General features: G+C 50.9%; 1 protein-coding gene across 2 annotated transcripts in view; it reads left to right on the forward strand.

Moving 5' to 3' along the window:
* BRIP1 (BRCA1 interacting DNA helicase 1) overlaps positions 1 to 25,173 on the forward strand; it is a 1,188,160-nt gene that overhangs the window by 1,146,647 nt on the left and 16,340 nt on the right. For both annotated transcript variants that reach the window (XM_085649424.1, XM_085649423.1), the window contains exon 18: positions 11,588 to 11,670. In XM_085649424.1, coding sequence (XP_085505550.1) covers positions 11,588 to 11,670 — 83 coding nt within the window. The remainder of the gene's footprint in view (positions 1 to 11,587; positions 11,671 to 25,173) is intronic.

A 25,173-nucleotide genomic window follows, 5' to 3' on the forward strand; every position in this document is an offset into this window, starting at 1 on the left:
AGATCGTAGAGAAGAAGTGATACCACCACCGCCTCTCATTCCAAGAGCGGATAGTTTTGGAGCCCAGAAACCAGTCTAGTTCCTGACTCATCACAATGGTAGCTTTCAAGGGGAGGATAGGGAGGCCTGATTAATGAAATATCATGGTGTATGCCATCATATGAACGAAATATTAAATCGAATGTCTTTTTGCTCACAGAATGATCTGCCAATGATAAATGATGACACCAACAGATTGCTTCCACTTGAAGATTGCCATGTGGAACATAACGTTTATTCTGATGGTAGAATGGTTATACTACCATGAGAATGGGTATACTACTTTATGTTCCACATAGCAATCTTCAAGTGGAAGCAATCTGTTGGTGTCATCATTTACCATTGGCAGGTTATCCTGTGAGCAGAAAGACATTAGATTTAGTATTTCGTTCATTTTGGTGACTAACCAAACAAATGACTATCAACACCTTTGTCAAGACTTGTGGAGATTGTGCACAAATAAAGGTAGATTATCAGAAACCAATGGATCTGCTGCCTACTCTAAAATGACCATAGGACAAGTTTATTGGGAATTTTATTATGGGCCTTTTCTGATCAGCCGGTTGCATTACTCTACTACTGATCGTGGCTATTTTTCAAAACTTGCCAATTTTGTTTCATTACAAAATGTACTCAGACTGCCGGCGCTTGTGTCTGTGTTCTTTCATGAAGGAGTGCACCTTACATGGTCTCTAAGAAATAATTGTGTCAACTAGATGATCTCAGTTTGTCTCAAGGTTTTGGAATTTTCTATTACTAAGACTGGGAATCATTTGTCCTGAATCCTTCAGTTATCATTCACAATGTGAGATACAGATAGAGAGACTAAACCAAAGTTTGTGAGATGTGGATACATTCCTTCAGGAAGATGAGGTCAAGTGGATCTCTATGCTGAAAATCAATTAGAATAATTCAGTACACTGTTCTCTGGGGTCTGACCTACTTTTTGTGTATTTATGTGTTCTATCCACTGACCTAACCACAGTTTCTGCTGGATACTCTATCCAACTGCAGAGTCCTTATCTTTAGAATATTCCCACGTACCAGACTAGATCTGGAAGATTTTAACATCATTGCTTCTGTGTGCCGATAGGTGGTTGCACTTAACCCGCGCCGACTTCATTCCACCCCAGAAAGGACAACCAGAGCAGAATATAAGCACTACGCCTGTATGCGGATGTCAGTTCCTTTCTTTATGTGCGGATCAGGAGCTCGCTCCCAACTTGTCTTTTGATTCGTTTTTTTCCAAATTCTTTTTCCAGTATGCAAGGGTCATGCCCTCTCCTAAATCTACAGGGTTTAAGTCTTGGTGGGACTGTTGCACAGAGATGTCTGTGACTGGTCCTCCCTAAGGTCTGCCTCTGGTTTTTGGGTTCAGCCCACAACTCAAAGTCCTGCGAGGAGTGCGCCCTTATGAATCCAAAAGCGAAACGGGACCGTGAAGCAAACCTGTACATCGCCGAATACCGAAAGAAGACTCTGAAGTTGAGGGCACAGACCCATCTCGCGTTTGAGGATGTTCCTGCGACAGGCTGTTGTCATATCAAAGTCCAAGTCTTTTGGTAAGTTGAACTCTGAACGGAAGCACAAAAAGGCCAAGTAGAAAACGTCCCAGTGCTGCTGCTCTCAGCCTGAAATGTCACAAGGACATCAGGATGCTTCGTGGTCTCACTCTCCATTCAGTGCTTGGACAGCTGATTTCGCTACTGATCCGATACACCCTAAGTTTCCAGGTCTGCCAACAACATCACAAAATATTGAAGCCTTCAGAGTGGCCATGTTGGAAATTGTCTGCACTTTTCTGCCTCCCTCGGGCACCATCGAGCCCCAAGGTTCCACACAGGTCTACAGGCTGGATTCTGCCGACACGGCTGATCTCAGCGCCATCTGTGCCTTCAGAACCCGACTCGGGGTCAAAAGAGTGTTACTGAAAGTAAGTAACTTGTTCTTTTTACCATCCCTCAGTGTTTCAGTATCTTTTTTTGTTGTATACACTCTCCTCTTAACATATAAAAGGTTGCTGGTTACCTTAAGCAGGCCAATGCATGTTAATTAGCTCATCACCACTAGCAGTCAGCTGCCTCCTACGAGGTTGGGGATAAAGTGTGTGTCACATTTTTTATTAACATTTAGGAGTCATTGTAAGTTCAGCCCCTGGTTTATGGGTCCCTTTCACATTACAGTAGAGTTGGGCCTGTAGCTATTAGTATGCAGCTGTCTACGTGCTGGATGCTCAGTTTTGCATGTATCTAAAGTCAAGCTGGCTGAGTCAAGGGATTCTCCTCCACCACCTGCGATCATGGTGGATGGCGCACCACACCTGAATGTGATGCTGGGGCCATTGTAGATTCTTAGTTACTCTAGGTTGGAATCGGTATCTAGTTGCGTGAAAGGGATATGAAGCCACGGAGTGCTCCAGGGAACCTTCATCCTTTGTTTATGCTCCTAAATTATTGTCCACCTCTCGTTGCTCCCTTCTTGAGAAAACTGCCTTTGGGTATCTGATCTTTAGGGAATGTCCTTAAAGGATTGGAAGGGGTACTGTGAGCCATCAGATACCCAGCATGCAGTATACATGCTTTTTGCGATGGCATAGAATCGCACTTACAAAGGGCGATGAAAGGTAAGAAGACGGAACAGGTCTAGGCTGGCTGAGAACATGGCGGTGATGGGTGTGGTGGCAGCTGGGAAAAGTGCTAAAGAGGCTGGGGGAGACCTATTTGTTTGAAGGCAGGAACTTCTGAGTCGTGGCATGCTGCTTCAATATAAGTCCCAGCTTCACCACTTGCAGAATACCCGGCAACTTGGGATTGGTTATTCCAGTTCCATAAAGTTAACTATTGGCTTTCTTTCTGACCCTTTTTTCCCCCTCGGTTCCCTCTGCTTCTTCGTTAGTGGTACTGGTAAGAACTAACATCTTTCCTCCCTCAGCTCAAGCCTTCTGGGTCATCCTACCTCCTGCCCTATTCCTGAAAGTTCGGGTCCTGTTTTTCTCCTGCTCCTTTTCAGCTGTTGTCTTTTCCTCGTATCTATTTTTTCATTCCTTGCTCCATCTTGGGCTCCCTGTTCATCTGTCAGCCTATGGAGCGGCTGTCATTGAGCTTAACAGTATTGTGGTCCACGTTTTCTGGGTATGACTGGTGGTGGCTGGGAGTATTGACGTTTCCTGGAGACGCTTTGGTGGTGGCTGGGAGTATTGACGTTTCCTGGAGACGCTTTGGTGGTGGCTGGGAGTATTGACGTTTCCTGGAGACGCTTTGCTAAATCAGGTAGAGTGGTACTTGTATTTTCAGCTCTCCATCATTTCCCCAAGATTTTTCCTGCTGTCCCTATATATGCCATGGACATAACACTTAATCTTAGGGAGGGGGTGGGGCGTTGTACTACATACGACTTAAAGATCAGGCGCATACAACTATGGTTCAGAGGACAAAAGTGAGCCTCGATTTAGTGGACATTTACTTCTGCTGCTATAAAATCTATTAAATGGGTCTCACTGTCCGATGGGTTTTGTGCCTGACATTTCCCTGACCATTAAAAAGCTCACCAATCCTGATAGGAGCAGCTTCCACAGCCTTGATCATTTTTTGGCCTTATTCACGTATGCTGTCTGGGTCACAGGCGTCATGAAATGAGGTTTCATATTTTTGTCTCTCTAATTCCTCCTTTCTCAACTCCTGTGCTCCAGAAGGGCTCCCCAGAGTTTCACCCAGTATCTAATCCGCTCTGCTGTAGACATAGTCCCAGGGTGCTCTTAGGAGCCTACAGTCGCCTCCTTTCATTGCTGCTTTCCTTTGGGTATCTGATCTGTAGGGAACCACCTTTACAGGACTGGAGGGGGGTCTTGTCAGCAAACAGTTCCACGGTTTGCATACATGGTGACAAAGGCCCTATCATGATCACACACTCCCACTTATAAAGTTTGGTGGAAGGTAAGAAGGCCGAGCAGGTTTAGGCTGGCAGAGAACATGGTAGTGCTGGCCTTTTGGGAGTTGGCGGCTGGAAAGAGCGACAGAGAGGCCAGGAGTAGGTCTTCTGAGTCTGGAGGCAGAGTTAGTATTTTCGCTTTTTGGCGATGTCGATAATAAAGACCTATGATTTTCCTCTCCAAAATAAAATAATATCTGTCTTCAGAAGACTTCAGTATGGTAACTGTAGCACTCATGTAAGCTTCCTTTCAAAGGAGAACTAGGGCTGTGGCTAATTTTATACACAGACTAACATTTAATTGTACCAGCCAGGAATTGTACCCTCTCGGATGTGGTTGTACCTACTTCAATGAGCATTTAAGCCATCAGCTGTAAGAGTTAAAGATATAAGAAATACAATGATCTCTCTAGTAGCTCGACTATATTTCTACTTGTTTCAATAGCTTTGGTTTAACTCTGAGGACTTTGTATTTTATTTCACCTGTTGGACATTTTAGTGCCTTTATTTAATGATGTTCAACATTTAATTTACAGAACGATGTGCATGGTTACCGAAAAAATGGGAATCCCAGTTTCCCACGAATTCCTTGGAGTTTATTACAGCATTTTTGGTTGCTTAACTCAAAGATTTTGTTTGCATTTAGAAATTGAACTCTGGTTTGAGCTTCTCTATTAAGGACCGAAATGTTGCACTGAACCTAGTGTCTGAATTTCACATTACACAGAAATACATCGACCATTTTCTTTTTTTTTTTAAACTTTTTATTGCATTTTAACACCAACCAAAGACCGGTAAATTCACTGTAAAAAATACCCCCTCCAGTACATACATGCATTATCATAGTGCCGTTCACCTCGTGGTGTAGTGGGGGTCCACAAAGAGCAATAGTCATTATACGTTCCCCAGGCAGTAATAAGAGACCAGAGTATACATAAAAGACAAACAGATAGCAACAGGGAGCGGGGGATAGAGAGATCGAGAATGCCGCTCCTAAGGGGGAGAAGCCAGCACCTCCGCCGTCAACAGGGCCATCAGCGCTCGTCTCTCTCTCCGGAGTTCCACTGTCGGGGAGATGCAGATGTCCCCTCTGTACTTATTCCAATTCCCCCACTTCTGGTCCCATTTCTTGGGGGCAACCTCGTCCTTTGAATACAGACTTTTCAGCCACCATGGCGGTATCCATGTCTTTTGCCCAGTCAACCAGGCACGGGACCGTCGCCACCCCCCATTGTCATGCGATATTCCGCTTGGCTAAATGAAGCCCATGGAGGCCCATGTCTGTTCAGCCTGTGTGAGATCGGACGCCCCCCAAATATTAAGTAAGCAGAGTTGGGGCGATAACTCCAGGGATTTGCCTCCCGCCCTCTCAAGTTGACGAGCGATTGTCACCCAGTAGACCTGAATATGTGGGCAGTCCCATAAGATGTAAAAAAAAGTACCCTCCTGATTACAATGCTGGAGACAGAGTAGATCGGGGCGTCTGCCAAGCCTGAACAGGAGTTTGGCATCAAAATATGCTCGGTGGAGGATCTTGAGTTGGAGAAGTCGCATGCTCATGGGGATGGCTATTTCTTGGGATGAAGCTAGAGCATCCCGCCACGTCATCCTCGATTTCTCCCAAATCTCTCTCGCACCCCTCTCTAAGTTTCAACATCGGATCGGGGCGATTGTTGACAAGCTTCTTGTAGGTGAGTGAGATGGCCTTATGGTCCATGGGATCCAACAACAGGCGGTCTTCCAGAGGGGACGAGTCGGGGAGAGGACTATCCCTTGGCAGGGCGGAGGACACCGCATGATGAATCTGCAGGTACCTGAACGTCTCCGATGGAACCAGCTGATATTTGGCCTGGGGCTCCGGAAACGATGCTGGTCTCCCCTTAACCTAGATGTCCCGAACCGCGGAGATACCGATTAAATCCCACTTGTCAAACCCTGGACAAGCGCTGAGATGGCCTAAAATATCGGGCTCCCACAGGGGGGTCGCCTTCGTCAGGCGCCCGCGTCATCCTAATTTTCTGGTCACTTCATGCCAGATCTCGACCTTGCGCGCCGTGTTGCCCGTTAAGTTAAGCTTGCGGGGGTTGGCGTAGAGTGCTCTGTTGTAACCGTCCCGTCCCAGGAGCCAATAATCCGTACGGAAATTGGGCTCATCTTGAGGCTCAAACACCCAGCGATTAACTACAACCAACTGGGATGCCTGGTAATATAGTCTGAGATCCGGTAAACCGATGCCCCCGTCATACCAGCCCATGGTGAGCTTGTTCATTGCGAAGCGCGGCGTACGGCCCTCCCATATCAGTCCCCTCAATACCCCGTCAATTTGGGAAAAATAAGAAACTGGGATCGGAATAGGGGTATTCTGTAGGGCATAGAGAAAGCGCGGGAATGCTAACATTTTGAACAGGGACGCATGTCCAAGAATAGTGAGAGGGAGAGAGCGCCAATGCACAACGTCGGATTTGAAGCGCTGGAGAGGTCCAAGTAAGTTGTGTTCGAAAAAAAGGTCGGGGTCAGGAGTGACGAAGATGCCCAAGTATCGGAAACCCCTAGGGGCCACCGGGATATTAAAACCCCGAGGGCTCGCCGGGGGGGGAACCCCATAGCGCATACATCTGGGACTTAGACCAGTTTATCTGATACCCAGTGTGGGTGCCGAAAATGTGAAGGATGTGGAGCACCCGTCGCAGCGACCGCGCAGGGGAGGCCAAATATAAGAGAATATCATTGGCATACAGCGAGATGCGATCCTCGTGATATGCCGTCCATTGAAGCCCCGTATCTCCGGATCACCCTGAACCTACACCGCAAGCTGTTCCAAGACAAGGGCGAAAAGTAGTGGTGACAAGGGGCAGCCATGTCTCGTTCCCCGATGAAGCGAGAAAGTGGCGGAGCGATGATTATTAACAACGACATGAGCCGGAGGGTGAGTATACAATAGCCGAATCCAATGAATAAGTTTAGGTCCGAACCCCAGACGGGCCAAGACAGCGAAGAGAAAGTCCCACTCGATGGTGTCGAAAGCCATTGAGGTGTCCAACGACAAGAGAATCGCGTCTTCCTCAATGGTGTGAGGTCTGCGGAGGACCCCGTGTACCCGACGTAGGTTCCGGACTGTGTTCCTCCCCGGCATAAACCCGGATTGACCAGGTCAGCAATATATTGGAGGAGGCGATTCGCGAGGAGTTTTGCCAGAATCTTAGCCTCAACCGTCAAAAGGGAAATGGGGCGATACGATTTGCACTCCTCGACAGGCTTGCCCGGCTTATGGATGACCACAATAGCGGCAGTGCGGATCTCTATGGGCAGAACGCCCGATTCAAAGCATTCAGCGTATAGATTTAGCAAATGGGGAGCCAATAGTGTTGACATACGCTTCAATAGCCCGATGGGAAGCCTGTTAGGGCCCGTGGCCTACCCGGAGCGGACATCTTGTATGGCCTTTTGAACCTCCACCACCGTGATGTCTGCCTCCAAGGTCTCACTGTCTTGTGGAGAAATAGTAGGAATATCGAGCGTAACCAAAAGGTCAGTGGACAAGGAGGCCTGAGACGTGGGAGAACTAGTGTATACCTCCTCATAATAACTAGCAAATATGTCAGCTATGTGTTGAGGATCGGTGACAAGGGTACCCTCCGAGTCCGCTATCGCGCAGACCCATCGAGCAGCCTGTTCCCGTCGCTCAAGCCACGCCAAGAGCATACCCGTCCGTTCCCCCTGCTCATAAAGCCTGTGTCGGGGGAGGCTAGCGAACGCGCCGCCCCATCTTCAAAGAGAAGCTGACGGTAGTCCTGCCTCTTGAGTGGAAGACTGTGGCGTGTGGCGAGGTCAGGATCCCGAGCGACTGACTCCTCCAAACCCGAGACCTCAGCCTCCAATTCCAATACTCTCTTGGTGCGCTCAGCCCTGTGTCCCACCATGAGCGACAAGGTCCTGCCCTTCATGACCGCCCCGAAGGCCCCCCACAACGTCACTGCGGAGTCGACTGAGCCAACATTTTCTGCGAAGTAATATTCAGTGTCCTTCGGAGAGCATCCCTGATATGCGGAATATTCAATGCCCACGGGTGTACGGAAATGGAGCAGGGGCGTCCCCCACTGCGCGAACCCAGAGTCGCCAGGACGGGGGAGCGGTCGGAAATCCCATGGGCCAGGCAACCGGACCTCGTGAAGAGCTGAACATCTTGGGCATGAGTGAATAGATAATCGATCCTGGACTAACTGCCATGTACCCCGGATTGGAACGTAAAGCGGGTGTACGACGGGTTGAACCACCGCCAGACATCCACCACCCCCAAAGCATTCGCAAACTCAGACAGTTGTGATCCCCTCGATGGGTCCCCTCGGGGCGGAAGGTGGTCTAGAGAACCATCCATCGAGAGATTGAAATCCCCTCCCAACATCAACACCCCGAGTGGCAGGTCCAGTAGTAGGGTCCCTAGGTCACGTAGCGTCAGGCGCTGCAGTCCGGGGGGCTTAAACAGAGACGATGTTAACAACGCGCCCTTCCAAGGAGCCCGAGACTGCAGCGTATCTGCCCTGGGGGACAGTCCAGGAGTTATGAATGATGTAGGGACAACCCCTCCGAAGCAAAACCCCCACCCCCCTGGAGCCTGAAGTAAAGCCGGAGTGGACTACCATTTTGTACCCTTTCCTGTTCAGAGCGCCACAGGAGTTCCCAATCAGGTGCGTGTCCTTTAATAACACCAGGTCAAGCTTGTTGCGCTTAACGTACTGCAACACAATGCCCCTCTTAATTTTGTCACCCAAACCGTTAACATTCCAAGTGGACAAATTAAGCGTCAGACCGTGTGTCATCTCAATCGTCAGGTGAGAATCAAGCAGTGACGGATAGTCAAGCAGGGGTGTGAACAGCCTAGGTGGATGCCCCTTATGTCCATGACAAATGAATGGAGTATGAAAAAGGAGAGGTGAACAATATCGTGTACCGGTGTAGAACAAAAACAAAGACAGAAACACCCCTAAACACACCCCACCCTCCCCACAACCCCAATATATACTCCCCAAACCCCCCCACCCTGCCTCCCTGCTCGGCGGTAACACAACCTCCCGCCCCCCAAACTAGCAGAGTGCCTATCGCCCACCCTTCCAAATACTTACGGGATCGTATGGCCGAGCCAAGCACAACCCCCCAAAGAATCAAATTCTGTCCTAAAATTAAATGAGAATAGCCAGACATGTTTCTAGTAGGACTATTGATAAGGGCCAAACACACATCCCACATCCCCATACGTGAGCATCAGGGAGACAGGCAAGGCTCAAAGAGTTCAGGCCAACTAGAACAGCTATGACAGTCCATATCCGGTTAACGGGCGTCAGATGCAATATGAGCGGGTAGATCAGAACCCAGTGCTCACTGTCCATCTAGAGTCATTACACCCCCCAAAGGAAGAGACATACAGACCATTTAGACGGCACCCCCGCGGCCTCCAGCAAGTCCATCTGCGGCGAGCCACCACCGGAAGCCTGGGTATCATCGTCCATCCTCGTACCCAGGGCATGGCGGCCGCGGCGGCCAGCCGTTCGCCATCCCTCAAGCCAGTCACATGTTTCCTCCGGAGTGGTGAAGAACCAGGATTTCCCTTCTGACTCCACCCTTAACTTGGCCGGGAACATCATCGCATACTTCACATCCTTATCTCGGAGCGCCTTCTTGACTTCCAGGAAACTGCTTCACTGCCGTTGCACCTTTATGGTGAAGTGCGGAAAAAAAGTGATGCGGCTGTTCTGGAATTCCACTGGCGGGGCGGAGCGGGCACATTGCAGTATAACATCCCTGTCGCTGTAGTTAAAGATCCGCGCGAGGAGCGGTCGTGGGGGAGCTCCAGGTTCGGTCAGCATCCGGTGCGCCCGCTCCACCGAATAAAAGTTGGAGAGCCCACGTGGCTTAAGATAGTTAGTGATCAAGTCTTCCACAAAGAGGTCTGCAGATGGCCCCTCCACGCGTTCCGGTACTCCAATTATGCGGACGTTGTTGTGCCTTGGAGCGTCCTTCGTAGTCGTCCAACTGTGCCTCCAACCTCGCGGCATGTGTTTGCAGGTCCTCCACCTTCTTCTGCAACTCGGACGTATCTTCAACCAGGGAGGTCGCCTTGATTTCAACGTCTTTCAGTCGGGAGTTCATGGTGCGCAAGAATGTCCTGTAATGCCGGGTCCTTCTTCTTACCTCCAGGCTCAGATCTGTGTGACGTGGCGGACCCTCCTTTCGGGCTCGAGCTGGGACCCCCGACCCAAGCGAATTTCGTTAGTTTGGTCTGGAGGGCCGCTTTTGAGCTGCGACCCCCCTGCCATTTTGGGTGTAGGTCTTCCCTACCAAACCCCCTGATGCGAAGAACAGCCCGTAATGGCTGGGAACGAAGTCACTGGTACCCTGCCTTTGCACTAGTTGGTCCGTAGGGAACCGGGGTATGGTCGCTAATGCCACTCTGCTACGTCTCTCCAGCCCCAGAGTACGTGCAAGCCAACGTCCGGGCCGCGCAAGGTATGCACCACGGCCACGCACCAGAGGTAGCACCGGGGTAGATAAGGTCAACACGACAGTAGCCGTTCAGCGGCAGCCAATGGACACTGGTGTGATAGTAATAGTAATCATCTGCGCCAGATCGCAGCACGATTTCGCCAAAGAGTCACGGAGACCTCCCCAGCGCCTCAACTCACTCTCGAGTCACGCAGTGGGCCCCATGCCAGTTAGAGGCGTGCAAGACCAGCCACAGCCAGACTGGCACGGGCATGCAGGACAGGCTGGGATCAGTGCCGCTGGTCGGAGTTTCCGGCTCCGCACCACATCAGTTGCACGGGGCCATGCAAGGTCCCCAAGGAAATCGAGAGCGCTGCCCAGCGTCGCGCTGCACCCCCAGCCGGCTCGAGGCAGGGCACCCAACTCACTCAGCTCTCTCCGCAGCTGCGATGATGGAGGCCACAGCCGGCGCCTCCGACGATATTGCCCAGAAGCTCCCACACGCCTCTCCGGACTCCAGGTCACCAGGTCTCCAGCGGTGCACACGCGGCCTCGCGAGGGTCATGGCGAGCAGTAGCCGCAGTTGGGGGTCTCCCGCCGGTCTCAGTAGGGGAGTCTCCCGAGTTCCTCAGCCCTCCAGTTGCGCCGAGGGTCTCCGCCTCCGAAAGTGTTCCCAGTCGGCCGGCTGCACGGTCGCTCGCATGGTCCGTTGGCGCAGTTAGCGTTGACAAGTCACCGCGGCCTCGTCCATACCTCAACTGGCATCAATCGGCAGCTTGACCCCTCCGGAGACTAACTGTGGCAATTCCGCTGCAGTTTGGGGAGTAATGAGCAGATATTTAATTGGATGTAGAGCTTGGTCGGCGGAGCCAACAGATTAGGCGGCCATCTTGGTGCTCGGCTTAGCCACACCCCCCCCTACATCGACCATTTTGGGGGTCATTTCTACACAATTTAACTCTCTCCTTGGAATAGCAACAGTGGCTGTCCGATTAGTCTTTAATAACGCTTGGTGTAACAAAAGTTTAATCGCATGTATTGTGCCATGTCTGTTGCAGGGGTGCGGAGAAGCATATCTGGGTGACTGCTGATGTGTCTGGCCTTGATTGGTGTTTCTTTTGCACCCTATGTTGTTTCCCTCCAGGTGTATCCGGCACAAGAATGACTGGGGTGCCCTTATCCTGGTGGACGACCGCTTCCGAAGCAATCCTAACAAGTATATAACGGGTGAGTCACCTTGTTTCAAACTCTTCGAGACCTCTTCTACGCACATTATGCTTCCCTGAGATTATATGTTGTGACTTGATCATTTTTGGTCAGTGTGCTCTCAGGCCAGGTCAGGTGCCCATGGCCATTGCTAGGCTGTATCCCAGTTATACCCATACTTGCAGTCGGCTATGCATAATAAAGAGCCAGATTGACCATGTTTAGTGGACACTTCAGAGATCTAGTTCTGCTGTGTGTTGGACTTCTTGTCCTTAGTGCTGATGTTTTGTGGGTGCGCTATTCTCTTCATGTTTGCAGGCAATCTGACGTTTAAGTTTACAGTTGGCATCCTGCATGTGGTACTTTGGGTGTCAGCTTGATGTGCAGACAGCTAGGGCCCTGATTAAGAGCTCATTTGGTTATCCATAGCGGGTAGAATTTCCATTGGATGTTTGAGCACAGGACTAGGCGAATAAGACGGACTCTAGAAGTCTGCCTTGCGACTAACACTTTTCTTAAGCATGTGCCCACTGGGCCAGGGCAAAATTATAATTATGCTGGTGAAATTTGTGTAATTTTATAAATTTTGCTTTATGCTTGTTACATGAAATTCCTGAAAATACACTATTACGTCAGTTGCTTTCTTTCTCCACTATTCACAGTCCGCATATAGCACAGGAGCGGTGGGAACAATGCAAACCATCTGCTGCTGCTCTTGGCAATTGTGCTTTTGGGCTATTTTTTTGCATGAAATGCTTCCTTGCATAAAACATTGAAGCAAGTGCATGTTTTCTACTACATAGCGATGAACGATGGATTTGCATTTTGTGTAACTTTGCATAATTTTCCTGAAATTTCTTGTCATTACATGAATGGCTTATACCCCTAGTGCTTACCCATCCAAAATAAATTGTGTGCCTGGCAGCCAGGAGGTTACTTGCATCTCTGCTTTGGGTGGGGCCAGATGTGTGTGTCATTGTGTGCTTCCCGTCCTCTTTTACCGGGAAGTATTATAGCACAATACAACGAATGAGTGCATAAGGAGCCGTGCATACCATAGCTCTGCATAGGACTCCCATCTCCTTGCCCTACCTTGTATCTAAGAGGAGGTGCAGTAGGCAAGTACGGAAAGCAGGTTTAGCTCTTGCTGTACAGCAGAAGGTTGGCTGCCTTATGGATAACTGTTGGTGGCGCCTTCTGCAGGCGCGGACCCTGCCCTGTGATCCAGCACCCTCCCTTGCTGTGCACTCCTGGGCTCATGGAGTAGATTCCTGGCTGAGACGAGTGAGCATTGAGGGGAGGGATCTCTTTTTAAACAATGACTTGGGGGTGAAAGGGGGGGGGGCGTTGAGTAACTTCATTCGCCAGTGAGGAAGATGTAGGTGTTGATTCGTTGTTAGCATTAAGGTCAGTGAAGTATCCCTAGAGTGGGGAGTCGGAGGACTTCAAGTATAGAGTCTTGATTCTCTTAGTTCCAGATTTCCTCTTTGCCACTTCCATGTTCTCACAGATGTGGGCAAATATTTGCATAAAGTATGTTTTGTTCAGGGCCTGACAAGAAGAATGGCAGAATTGTTGTTCTTTCACGATTTCATGATTTACCTGTTCGCCAGTAGAATCAAACACTCACAAATGCAGGTCTGGCTCTCGCAAATGACCGTGGACTCGTCCATCCCTCAGCCAGCACCAAACTCAACACCAATTGGTTTCACCCCTGACGCACTACCTCTGCTTCGAAGAACAGAACACACGGCCAGAACACCAAGACAGCATGGAGGCAGCCTTCTCTCCTGAAGGAATAAAACCCCGCCTCCCGGAAACTGACTGAAGAACAAGTTCATGCTGTCGTCCTCTTGCGCCCAGATGAAGGCAATGCCCTGCTCTGCGGCCTGCCCAACACCGCACCGGCTCTGCGAAAAGGAACTCCGCATGCAGCAGCAGGACTCATTCCAGGCCTAGAGGGGTTCAGGCATGTAACTCCAACTCTGATGGAACTGCACTGCCCTGCATCACTAACAAGACAAGGTTCATCACATACAAGGACCCCAGAACCAGCACCCCGCTCTATCACACAAAAGGACACCAGAATCAGCACCCTGCTCTACCATCACATACAAGGACACCAGAACCAGCACCCCGCTCTATCACATACAAGGACACCAGAATCAGCACCCTGCTCTACCATCATATATAAGGACACCAGAACCAGCACCCCGCTCTATCACATACAAGGACACCAGAACCAGCACCCAGCTCTGCCGTCACGTACAAGGACACCAGAACCAGCACCCCTCTCTACCATCACATACAAGGACACCAGAACCAGCACCTCTCTCTACCATCACATACAAGGACACCAGAACCAGCACCCCGCTCTATCACTTACAAGGACACCAGAACCAGCACCCTGCTCTATCACATACAAGGACCCCAGAACCAGCACCCCTCTCTACCATCACATACAAGGACCCCAGAACCAGCACCCAGCTCTACCATCACATACATGGACACCAGAACCAGCACCCAGCTCTACCGTCACGTACAAGGACACCAGAACCAGCACCCCTCTCTACCATCACATACAAGGACACCAGAACCAGCACCCAGCTCTACCGTCACGTACAAGGACACCAGAACCAACACCCCTCTCTACCATCACATACAAGGACATCAGAAACAGCACCCAGCTCTACCGTCACGTACAAGGACACCAGAACCAGCACCCCGCTGTATCACATACAAGGACATCACAACCAGCACCCATCTCTACCATCACATACAAGGACACCAGAATCAGCGCCCTTCTCTACCATCATATACAAGGACACCAGAGCCGGCCCCCGCTCTATCACATACAAGGACACCAGAACCAGAACCCTGCTCTACCATCATATACAAGGACACCAGAACCAGCACCCCGCTCTATCACATACAAGGACACCAGAACCAGCACCCTGCTCTATCACATACAAGGACACCAGAACCAGCACCCTGCTCTACCATCATATACAAGGACACCAGAACCAGCACCCAGCTCTACCGTCACGTACAAGGACACCAGAACCAGCACCCCTCTCTACCATCACATACAAGGACACCAGAAACAGCACCCAGCTCTACCGTCACGTACAAGGACACCAGAACCAGCACCCCGCTGTATCACATACAAGGACACCACAACCAGCACCCATCTCTACCATCACATACAAGGACACCAGAATCAGCGCCCTTCTCTACCATCATATACAAGGACACCCTAGCCGGCCCCCGCTCTATCACATACAAGGACACCAGAACCAGCACCCTGCTCTACCATCATATACAAGGACACCAGAACCAGCACCCCGCTCTATCACATACAAGGACACCAGAACCAGCACCCCTCTCTACCATCACATACAAGGACACCAGAACCAGCTCTACCGTCACGTACAAGGACACCAGAACCAGCACCCATCTCTACCATCACATACAAGGACACCAGAACCAGCACCCCGCTGTATCACATACAAGGACACCAGAACCAGCACCCATCTCTACCATCACATACAAGGACACCAGAATCAGCGCCCTGCTCTACCATCATATACAAGGACACCAGAGCCAGCACTCTGCTCTATCACATACAAGGACACCAGAATCAGCGCCCTGCTCTATCACATACAAGGACACCAGAATCAGCACCCTGCTCTACCATCATATGCAAGGACATCAGAACCAGCACCCCGCTCTATCACATACAAGGACACCAGAATCAGCGTCCTGCTCTACCATCATATAAGAGGACACCAGAACAAGCACCCCGCTCTATCACATACAAGGACACCAGAACCAGCACCCCTCTCTACCATCACATGCAAGGACCCCAGAACCAGCACCCCGCTCTATCACACACAAGGACACCAGAATCAGCGCCCTGCTCTACCATCATATACAAGGACACCAGAACCAGCACCCGGCTCTATCACATACAAGGACACCAGAATCAGCGCCCTGCTCTACCATCAGGTACAAGGACACCAGAACCAGCACCCATCTTTACCGCATACAAGACCCAGAACCAGCACCCATCTCTACCATCACATACAAGGACACCAGAACCAGCACCCATCTCTACCATCACATACAAGGGCACCCGAACCAGCACCCAGCTCTACCATCACATACAAGGACACCAGAACCAGCACACCGCTGTATCACATACAAGGACACCAGAACCAGCACCCCTCTCTACCATCACATACAAGGACACCAGAACCAGCACCCCTCTCTACCATCACATACAAGGACACCAGAACCAGCACCCCTCTCTACCATCATATACAAGGACACCAGAACCAGCACCTCTCTCTACCATCACATACAAGGACACCAGAACCAGCACCCAGCTCTACCGTCACGTACAAGGACACCAGAACCAGCACCCCTCTCTACCATCACATACAAGGACACCAGAACCAGCACCCATCTCTACCATCACATACAAGGACACCAGAATCAGCGCCCTTCTCTACCATCATATACAAGGGCACCCTAGCCGGCCCCCGCTCTATCACATACAAGGATACCAGAACCAGTACCCCTCTCTACCATCACATACAAGGACCCCAGAACCAGCACCCCCCTATCACATACAAGGGGACCAGAATCAGCACCCTGCTCTACCATCATATACAAGGACACCAGAACCAGCACACTGCTGTATCACATACAAGGACACCAGAACCAGCACCCCTCTCTACCATCACATACAAGGACACCAGAACCAGCACACCTCTCTACCATCACATATAAGGACACCAGAACCAATACCCCTCTCTATCGTCGCATACAAGGACACCAGAACCCCTCTCTATCACATACAAGGACACCAGAATCAGCACCCCTCTCTATCACATACAAGGACACCAGAACCAGTACCCATCTCTACCATCACATACAAGGACCCCAGAACCAGCACCCCGCTCTATCACAAGCAAGGACACCAGAACCAGCACCCCTCTATCATCACATACAAGGAACCCAGAACCAGCACCCCGCTCTATCACATACAAGGACACCAGAACCAGCATCCCTCTCATCACATACAAGGACACCAGAACCAGCACCCCTCTCTATCGTCGCATACAAGGACACCAGAACCCCTCTCTATCACATACAAGGACACCCGAACCAGCACCCCTCTCATCACATACAAGGACACCAGAACCAGCACCCCGCTCTATCACATACAAGGACACCAGAACCAGCAGCCCTCTCTATCGCATACAAGGACCCAGAACCAGCACCCATCTTTACCATCACATACAAGAACACCAGAACCAGCACCCTGCTCTACCACATACAAGGACACCAGAACCACCACCCCTCTCTATCATCACATACAAGGACACCAGAACCAGCACCCCGCTCTATCACATACAAGGACACCAGAACCAGCACCCAGCTCTACCGTCACATACAAGGACCCCAGAACCAGCACTGCTCTCTACCGTCACATACAAGGACAACAGAACCAGCACCCCGCTCTATCACATACAAGGACACCAGAACCACCACCCTCTCTATCATCACATACAAGGACACCAGAACCAACAGAACCAGCACCCCGCTCTACCATCACATACAAGGACACCAGAACCAGCACCCCTCTCTATCATCACATACAAGGACCCCAGAACCAGCACCCCTCTCTACCGTCACATACAAGGACACCAGAACCAGCACCCCGCTCTACCATCACATACAAGAACACCAGAACCAACAATACCAGCACCCCGCTCTACCATCCCATACAAGGAAACCAGAACCAGCACCCAGCTCTACCGTCACAGACAAGGACACCCAAACCAGCACCCCGCTCTACCATCACATACAAGGACACCAGAACCAGCACCCCTCTCTATCGCATACAAGGACACCAGAACCAGCACCCCTCTCTATCGCATACAAGGACCCAGAACCAGCACCCATCTCTACCATCACATACAAGGACACCAGAACCAGCACCCCTCTCTATCACATACAAGGACACCCAAACCAGCACCCCTCACTATCATCACATACAAGGACCCCAGAACCAGCACCCCTCTCTACCGTCACACACAAGGACAACAGAACCAGCACCCCGCTCTACCATCACATACAAGGACACCAGAACCAGCACCCAGCTCTACCGTCACATACAAGGACACCCGAACCAGCACCCCGCTATTCCATCACATACAAGGACGCCAGAACCAGCACCCCTTCCTATCATCACATAAACGGACGCCAGAACCAGCACCCCTCTCTATCACATACAAGGACACCCAAACCAGCACCCAGCTCTACCGTCGCATACAAGGACACCCAAACCAGCACCCCTCTCTATCATCACATACGAGGACACCAGAACCAGCACCCCTCTCTATCACATACAAGGACACCAGAACCAGCACCCCGCTCTATCACATACAAGAACACCGGAACCAGCAGCCCGTTTTATCACATGCAAGGACACCAGAACCAGTACCCCTCTCTATCACATACAAGGACACCCGAACCAACACCCTTCTATACGATCAAATACAAGGACACCAGAAAACAGCACCCCTCTCTATCACATACAAGTCCCCCAGAACCAGCAGCACCCCTCTCTACCAAAACATACAAGGACCCCAGAACCAGCACCCATCTCAACCGTCGCATACAAGGACACCCGAAACAGCACCCTGCTCTACCATCATATACACCCAGCTCTACCGTCGCATACAAGGACACCAGAACCAGCACCCAGCTCTACCGTTTCATACAAGGACACCCGAACCAGCACCCCGCTCTACCATCACATACAAGGACTCCAGAACCAGCACCCCTCTCTACCGCCGCATACAAGGACACTCGAAACAGCACCCTGCTCTACCATCATATACACCCAGCTCTACCGTCGCATACAAGGACACCAGAACCAGCACCCAGCTCTACCGTTGCATACAAGGACACCAGAACCAGCACCTCGCTCTACCGTCGCATACAAGGACACCCGAAACAGCACCCCGCTCTACCGTCGCATACAAGGACACGCGAACCAGCACCCAGCTCTACCGTTGCATACAAGGACACCCGAAACAGCACCCCGCTCTACCGTCGCATACAAGGAAACCAGCACCCCTCTCTACCGTTGCATCCAAGGACACCAGAACCAACACCCCTCTCTATCATCACATACAAGGGACACCAGAACCAGCACCCCCCTCTATCATCACATACAAGGACACAAGAACCAGCACCCATCTCTCTACCGTCGCATACAGGGACACCCGAACCACCACCCCTCTCTATCACATACAAGGACCCCAGAACCAGCACCCCTCTCTATCATCACATACAAGGACCCCAGAACCAGCACTCCGCTCTATCACATACAAAGACACCAGAACCAGCACCTCTCTCTATCATCACATACAAGAACACCAGAACCAGTGCACCTCTCCATCACATACAAGGACACCCGAACCAGCACCCCTCTCTATCATCACATACAAGGACACCAGAACCAGCAACCCTCTCTACCGTCACATACAAGGACACCAGAACCAACACCCCTCTCTATCATCACATACAAGGGACACCAGAACCAGCACCCCCCTCTATCATCACATACAAGGACACGAGAACCAGCACCCATCTCTCTACCGTCGCATACAGGGACACCCGAACCACCACCCCTCTCTATCACATACAAGGACACCCGAACCAGCACCCCTCTCTATCATCACATACAAGGACATCAGAACCAGCACCCCTCTCTATCATCACATACAAGGACCCCAGAACCAGCACTCTGCCCTATCACATACAAAGACACCAGAACCAGCACCCCTCTCTATCATCACATACAAGAACACCAGAACCAGCGCCCCTCTCTATCACATACAAGGACACCCGAACCAGCGCCCCTCTCTATCATCACATACAAGGACACCCGAACCAGCACCCCTCTCTATCATCACATACGAGGACACCAGAACCAGCACCCCTCTCTATCACATACAAGGACACCAGAACCAGCACCCCTCTCTATCATCACATACGAGGACACCAGAACCAGCACCCCTCTCGATCACATACAAGGACACCAGAACCAGCACCCCGCTCTATCACATACAAGAACACCGGAACCAGCAGCCCGTTTTATCACATGCAAGGACACCAGAACCAGTACCCCTCTCTATCACATACAAGGACACCCGAACCAACACCCTTCTATACGATCAAATACAAGGACACCAGAAAACAGCACCCCTCTCTATCACATACAAGTCCCCCAGAACCAGCAGCACCCCTCTCTACCAAAACATACAAGGACCCCAGAACCAGCACCCATCTCAACCGTCGCATACAAGGACACCCGAAACAGCACCCTGCTCTACCATCATATACACCCAGCTCTACCGTCGCATACAAGGACACCAGAACCAGCACCCAGCTCTACCGTTTCATACAAGGAAACCCGAACCAGCACCCCGCTCTACCATCACATACAAGGACACCAGAACCAGCACCCCTCTCTACCGCCACATACAAGGACACCCGAAACAGCACCCTGCTCTACCATCATATACACCCAGCTCTACCGTCGCATACAAGGACACCAGAACCAGCACCCCTCTCTATCACATACAAGGACACCAGAACCAGCACCCCGCTCTATCACATACAAGAACACCGGAACCAGCAGCCCGTTTTATCACATGCAAGGACACCAGAACCAGTACCCCTCTCTATCACATACAAGGACACCCGAACCAACACCCTTCTATACGATCAAATACAAGGACACCAGAAAACAGCACCCCTCTCTATCACATACAAGTCCCCCAGAACCAGCAGCACCCCTCTCTACCAAAACATACAAGGACCCCAGAACCAGCACCCATCTCAACCGTTGCATACAAGGACACCCGAAACAGCACCCTGCTCTACCATCATATACACCCAGCTCTACCGTCGCATACAAGGACACCAGAACCAGCACCCAGCTCTACCGTTTCATACAAGGACACCCGAACCAGCACCCCGCTCTACCATCACATACAAGGACACCAGAACCAGCACCCCTCTCTACCGCCGCATACAAGGACACCCGAAACAGCACCCTGCTCTACCATCATATACACCCAGCTCTACCGTCGCATACAAGGACACCAGAACCAGCACCCAGCTCTACCGTTGCATACAAGGACACCAGAACCAGCACCTCGCTCTACCGTCGCATACAAGGACACCCGAAACAGCACCCCGCTCTACCGTCGCATACAAGGAAACCAGCACCCCTCTCTACCGTTGCATCCAAGGACACCAGAACCAACACCCCTCTCTATCATCACATACAAGGGACACCAGAACCAGCACCCCCCTCTATCATCACATACAAGGACACAAGAACCAGCACCCATCTCTCTACCGTCGCATACAGGGACACCCGAACCACCACCCCTCTCTATCACATACAAGGACCCCAGAACCAGCACCCCTCTCTATCATCACATACAAGGACCCCAGAACCAGCACTCCGCTCTATCACATACAAAGACACCAGAACCAGCACCTCTCTCTATCATCACATACAAGAACACCAGAACCAGTGCCCCTCTCCATCACATACAAGGACACCCGAACCAGCACCCCTCTCTATCATCACATACAAGGACACCAGAACCAGCAACCCTCTCTACCGTCACATACAAGGACACCAGAACCAACACCCCTCTCTATCATCACATACAAGGGACACCAGAACCAGCACCCCCCTCTATCATCACATACAAGGACACGAGAACCAGCACCCATCTCTCTACCGTCGCATACAGGGACACCCGAACCACCACCCCTCTCTATCACATACAAGGACACCCGAACCAGCACCCCTCTCTATCATCACATACAAGGACATCAGAACCAGCACCCCTCTCTATCATCACATACAAGGACCCCAGAACCAGCACTCTGCCCTATCACATACAAAGACACCAGAACCAGCACCCCTCTCTATCATCACATACAAGAACACCAGAACCAGCGCCCCTCTCTATCACATACAAGGACACCCGAACCAGCGCCCCTCTCTATCATCACATACAAGGACACCCGAACCAGCACCCCTCTCTACCGCCGCATACAAGGACACCCGAAACAGCACCCTGCTCTACCATCATATACACCCAGCTCTACCGTCGCAGACAAGGACACCAGAACCAGCACCCAGCTCTACCGTTGCATACAAGGCCACCAGAACCAGCACCTCGCTCTACCGTCGCATACAAGGACACCCGAAACAGCACCCCGCTCTACCGTCGCATACAAGGACACGCGAACCAGCACCCAGCTCTACCGTCGCATACAAGGACACCCGAAACAGCACCCCGCTCTACCGTCGCATACAAGGAAACCAGCACCCCTCTCTACCGTTTCGTTCAAGGACACCAGAACCAACACCCCTCTCTATCATCACATACAAGGGACACCAGAACCACCACCCCCCTCTATCATCACATACAAGGACACGAGAACCAGCACCCATCTCTCTACCGTCGCATACAGGGACACCCGAACCACCACCCCTCTCTATCACATACAAGGACCCCAGAACCAGCACCCCTCTCTATCATCACATACAAGGACCCCAGAACCAGCACTCCGCTCTATCACATACAAAGACACCAGAACCAGCACCTCTCTCTATCATCACATACAAGAACACCAGAACCAGCGCCCCTCTCCATCACATACAAGGACACCCGAACCAGCGCCCCTCTCTATCATCACATACAAGGACACCAGAACCAGCAGCCCTCTCTACCGTCACATACAAGGACACCAGAACCAACACCCCTCTCTATCATCACATACAAGGGACACCAGAACCAGCACCCCCCTCTATCATCACATACAAGGACACCAGAACCAGCACCCATCTCTCTACCGTCGCATACAGGGACACCCGAACCACCACCCCTCTCTATCACATACAAGGACACCCGAACCAGCACCCCTCTCTATCATCACATACAAGGACCCCAGTACCAGCACTCTGCTCTATCACATACAAAGACCCCAGAACCAGCACTCTGCTCTATCACATACAAAGACACCAGAACCAGCACCCCTCTCTATCATCACATACAAGAACACCAGAACCAGCGCCCCTCTCTATCACATACAAGGACACCCGAACCAGCGCCCCTCTCTATCATCACATACAAGGAGACCCGAACCAGCACCCCTCTCTATCGCATACTAGGACACCCGAACCAGCACCCAGCTCTACCGTCGCATACAAGGACACCCGAAACAGCACCCCTTTCTATCGTGGCATACAAGGACACCTGAACCAGCACCCCTCTGTATAACATATAAGGACACCCGAACCAGCACCCCTCTCTATCACATACAAGGACACCCGAACCGGCACCCCTCTCTATCACATACAAGGACACCCGAACCAGCACCCTTCTCTATCACATACAAGGATACCCGAACCAGCACCCCTCACTATCATCACATGCAAGGACACCCGAACCAGCACCCCGCTCTAACGTCGCATACAAGGACACCCGAAACAGCACCCCGTCGCATACAAGGACACCCGAACAAGCACCCAGCTCTACCGTCGCATACAAGGACACCAAAACCAGCACCCAGCTCTACCGTCGCATACAAGGACACCCGAAACAGCACCCCGCGCTACCGTCGCATGCAAGGACACCCGAAACAGCACCCCTCTCTATCGTCGCATGCAAGGAAACCCGAACCAGCACCCCGCTCTACCGTCGCATTCAAGGACACCCGAACCAGCACCCAGCTCTACACCCGAAACAGCACCCCTCTCTACCGTTGCATGCAAGGACACCCGAACCAGCACCCCTCTCTTCCGTCGCATACAAGGACACCCGAACCAGCACCCCTCTCTGTCTTCGCATACAAGGACACCCGAACCAGCACCCCTCTCTATCACATACAAGGACAGCCGAACCAGCACCCCGCTCTACCGTCACATACAAGGACACCGGAACCAGCACCCCTATCTACCGTCGCATGCAAGGACACCAGAACCATCACCCCTCTCTATCATCACATAAAAGGACAACAGAGCCAACACCTCACTCTATCATCACATTCAAGGTACCCCAGACCAGCACCCTGCTCTATCTTCAGAAATTCTAACTAGCTATCCAGATGCCTGGTCATTGCCAGATCGTAATCGCAAAACTGCAAAAGCCCTTCTTGAACAATGCTCCCAGGATCTGAAGCGCCATCTTCATCAGCATTAGAACTCACAACAATTCTGCAGTTCAAGCTGAAGATTCACCTCTTTAGGGAATACTGTCTTTCCACAATATAGGACTCATCACCCACGAGCGTCCTTCTGCATTGTAAACAAGCCTGAATTGTAACTTAAACACCCACTTTGTCCAGCACTGTGTTGCTCCGGAGCGAGGTTTGCACTTAAAATACCTTTATACGCAATGTCGTGTGCTCCGTATCATTGAGTTCACATGTAGCTTTTAAAGCACCCGCCAAATCAGCATTCTTCATAAGCGATACAAGGCCGTACTGCTGGCAGGCCGTGTGATTCCGGAAAAGGCCTGGCACTTTCAGAAACAAAATGGCCGCTTTAGTGTTTTCCATTATATTATCTTTACATTATATGGCCCTTCAACCCGCAGAGGAGGTACCGAAGCCCATACGTGAACGGGGCAAGAAGCTACTTCATGTAAGTGTGTTGGAAGGAAGAAAATGTTTGTCACGAGGTATAAATGGGTAATGGATGTGTATGATGCCCAACCGCATTTTATTCACTCCATACAAAGGAGTGTAAGAAAAAAGTGCGAGAATAGATCTGGTTGTGAAATTACTTTATTATTCAGCAAGTCATATTTGAATGTTTCCTAAAGCTCTGGGGCTTTAAGAAGCTGAACAATCAAAAGACATACTCAGTATTGTATTTATGATTGTACAGAATTTGAACTGTATGGACCCTCCACGCGCACAGTGCAGACACTGGGAAGCCAGTACTTCTTAATAGAGTCCCTACGCCCCTCCCAGTGTTACCGGAATACTGAAAGAGGCGTCTGATGCGTGCGTCCTTGTAGTGCCACCCTGCAAGCGGGCACCGAGGGATGACGCTCGCCACTGCCTTCCTGGATTGGCAGGGCGCGAGGTCGCATCCCGAGGATGCCAACTCAACCTTCCGTCCTTTTAACACTGTAAATGGGCTACGATGAAAATTGTAAAAGCTGCTCTTTACAATGCTTAGAAACCGTTTGGGTTCCAAATGAAGTTACTGTTGTAGGAAATAACGGAAGTGCTTGCGCCTGTTCGAAAACATTCCTAGAATAGTAAATATATGCTTGAGAACAACTGTAGTAAGATCAAAGCCTGCTTAACAGCGCATCATAATTTTGTATTTTTTCTCGTTGGCCATGTACTCTACGGTGTGCTGCTGCTCCTGCCTGCGACTGACTTCAGTCATTTTACTGC

This window comes from Triturus cristatus, chromosome 3_2 (genome assembly GCF_964204655.1).
Source record: "Triturus cristatus chromosome 3_2, aTriCri1.1, whole genome shotgun sequence".
Lineage (NCBI taxonomy): Eukaryota > Metazoa > Chordata > Amphibia > Caudata > Salamandridae > Triturus > Triturus cristatus.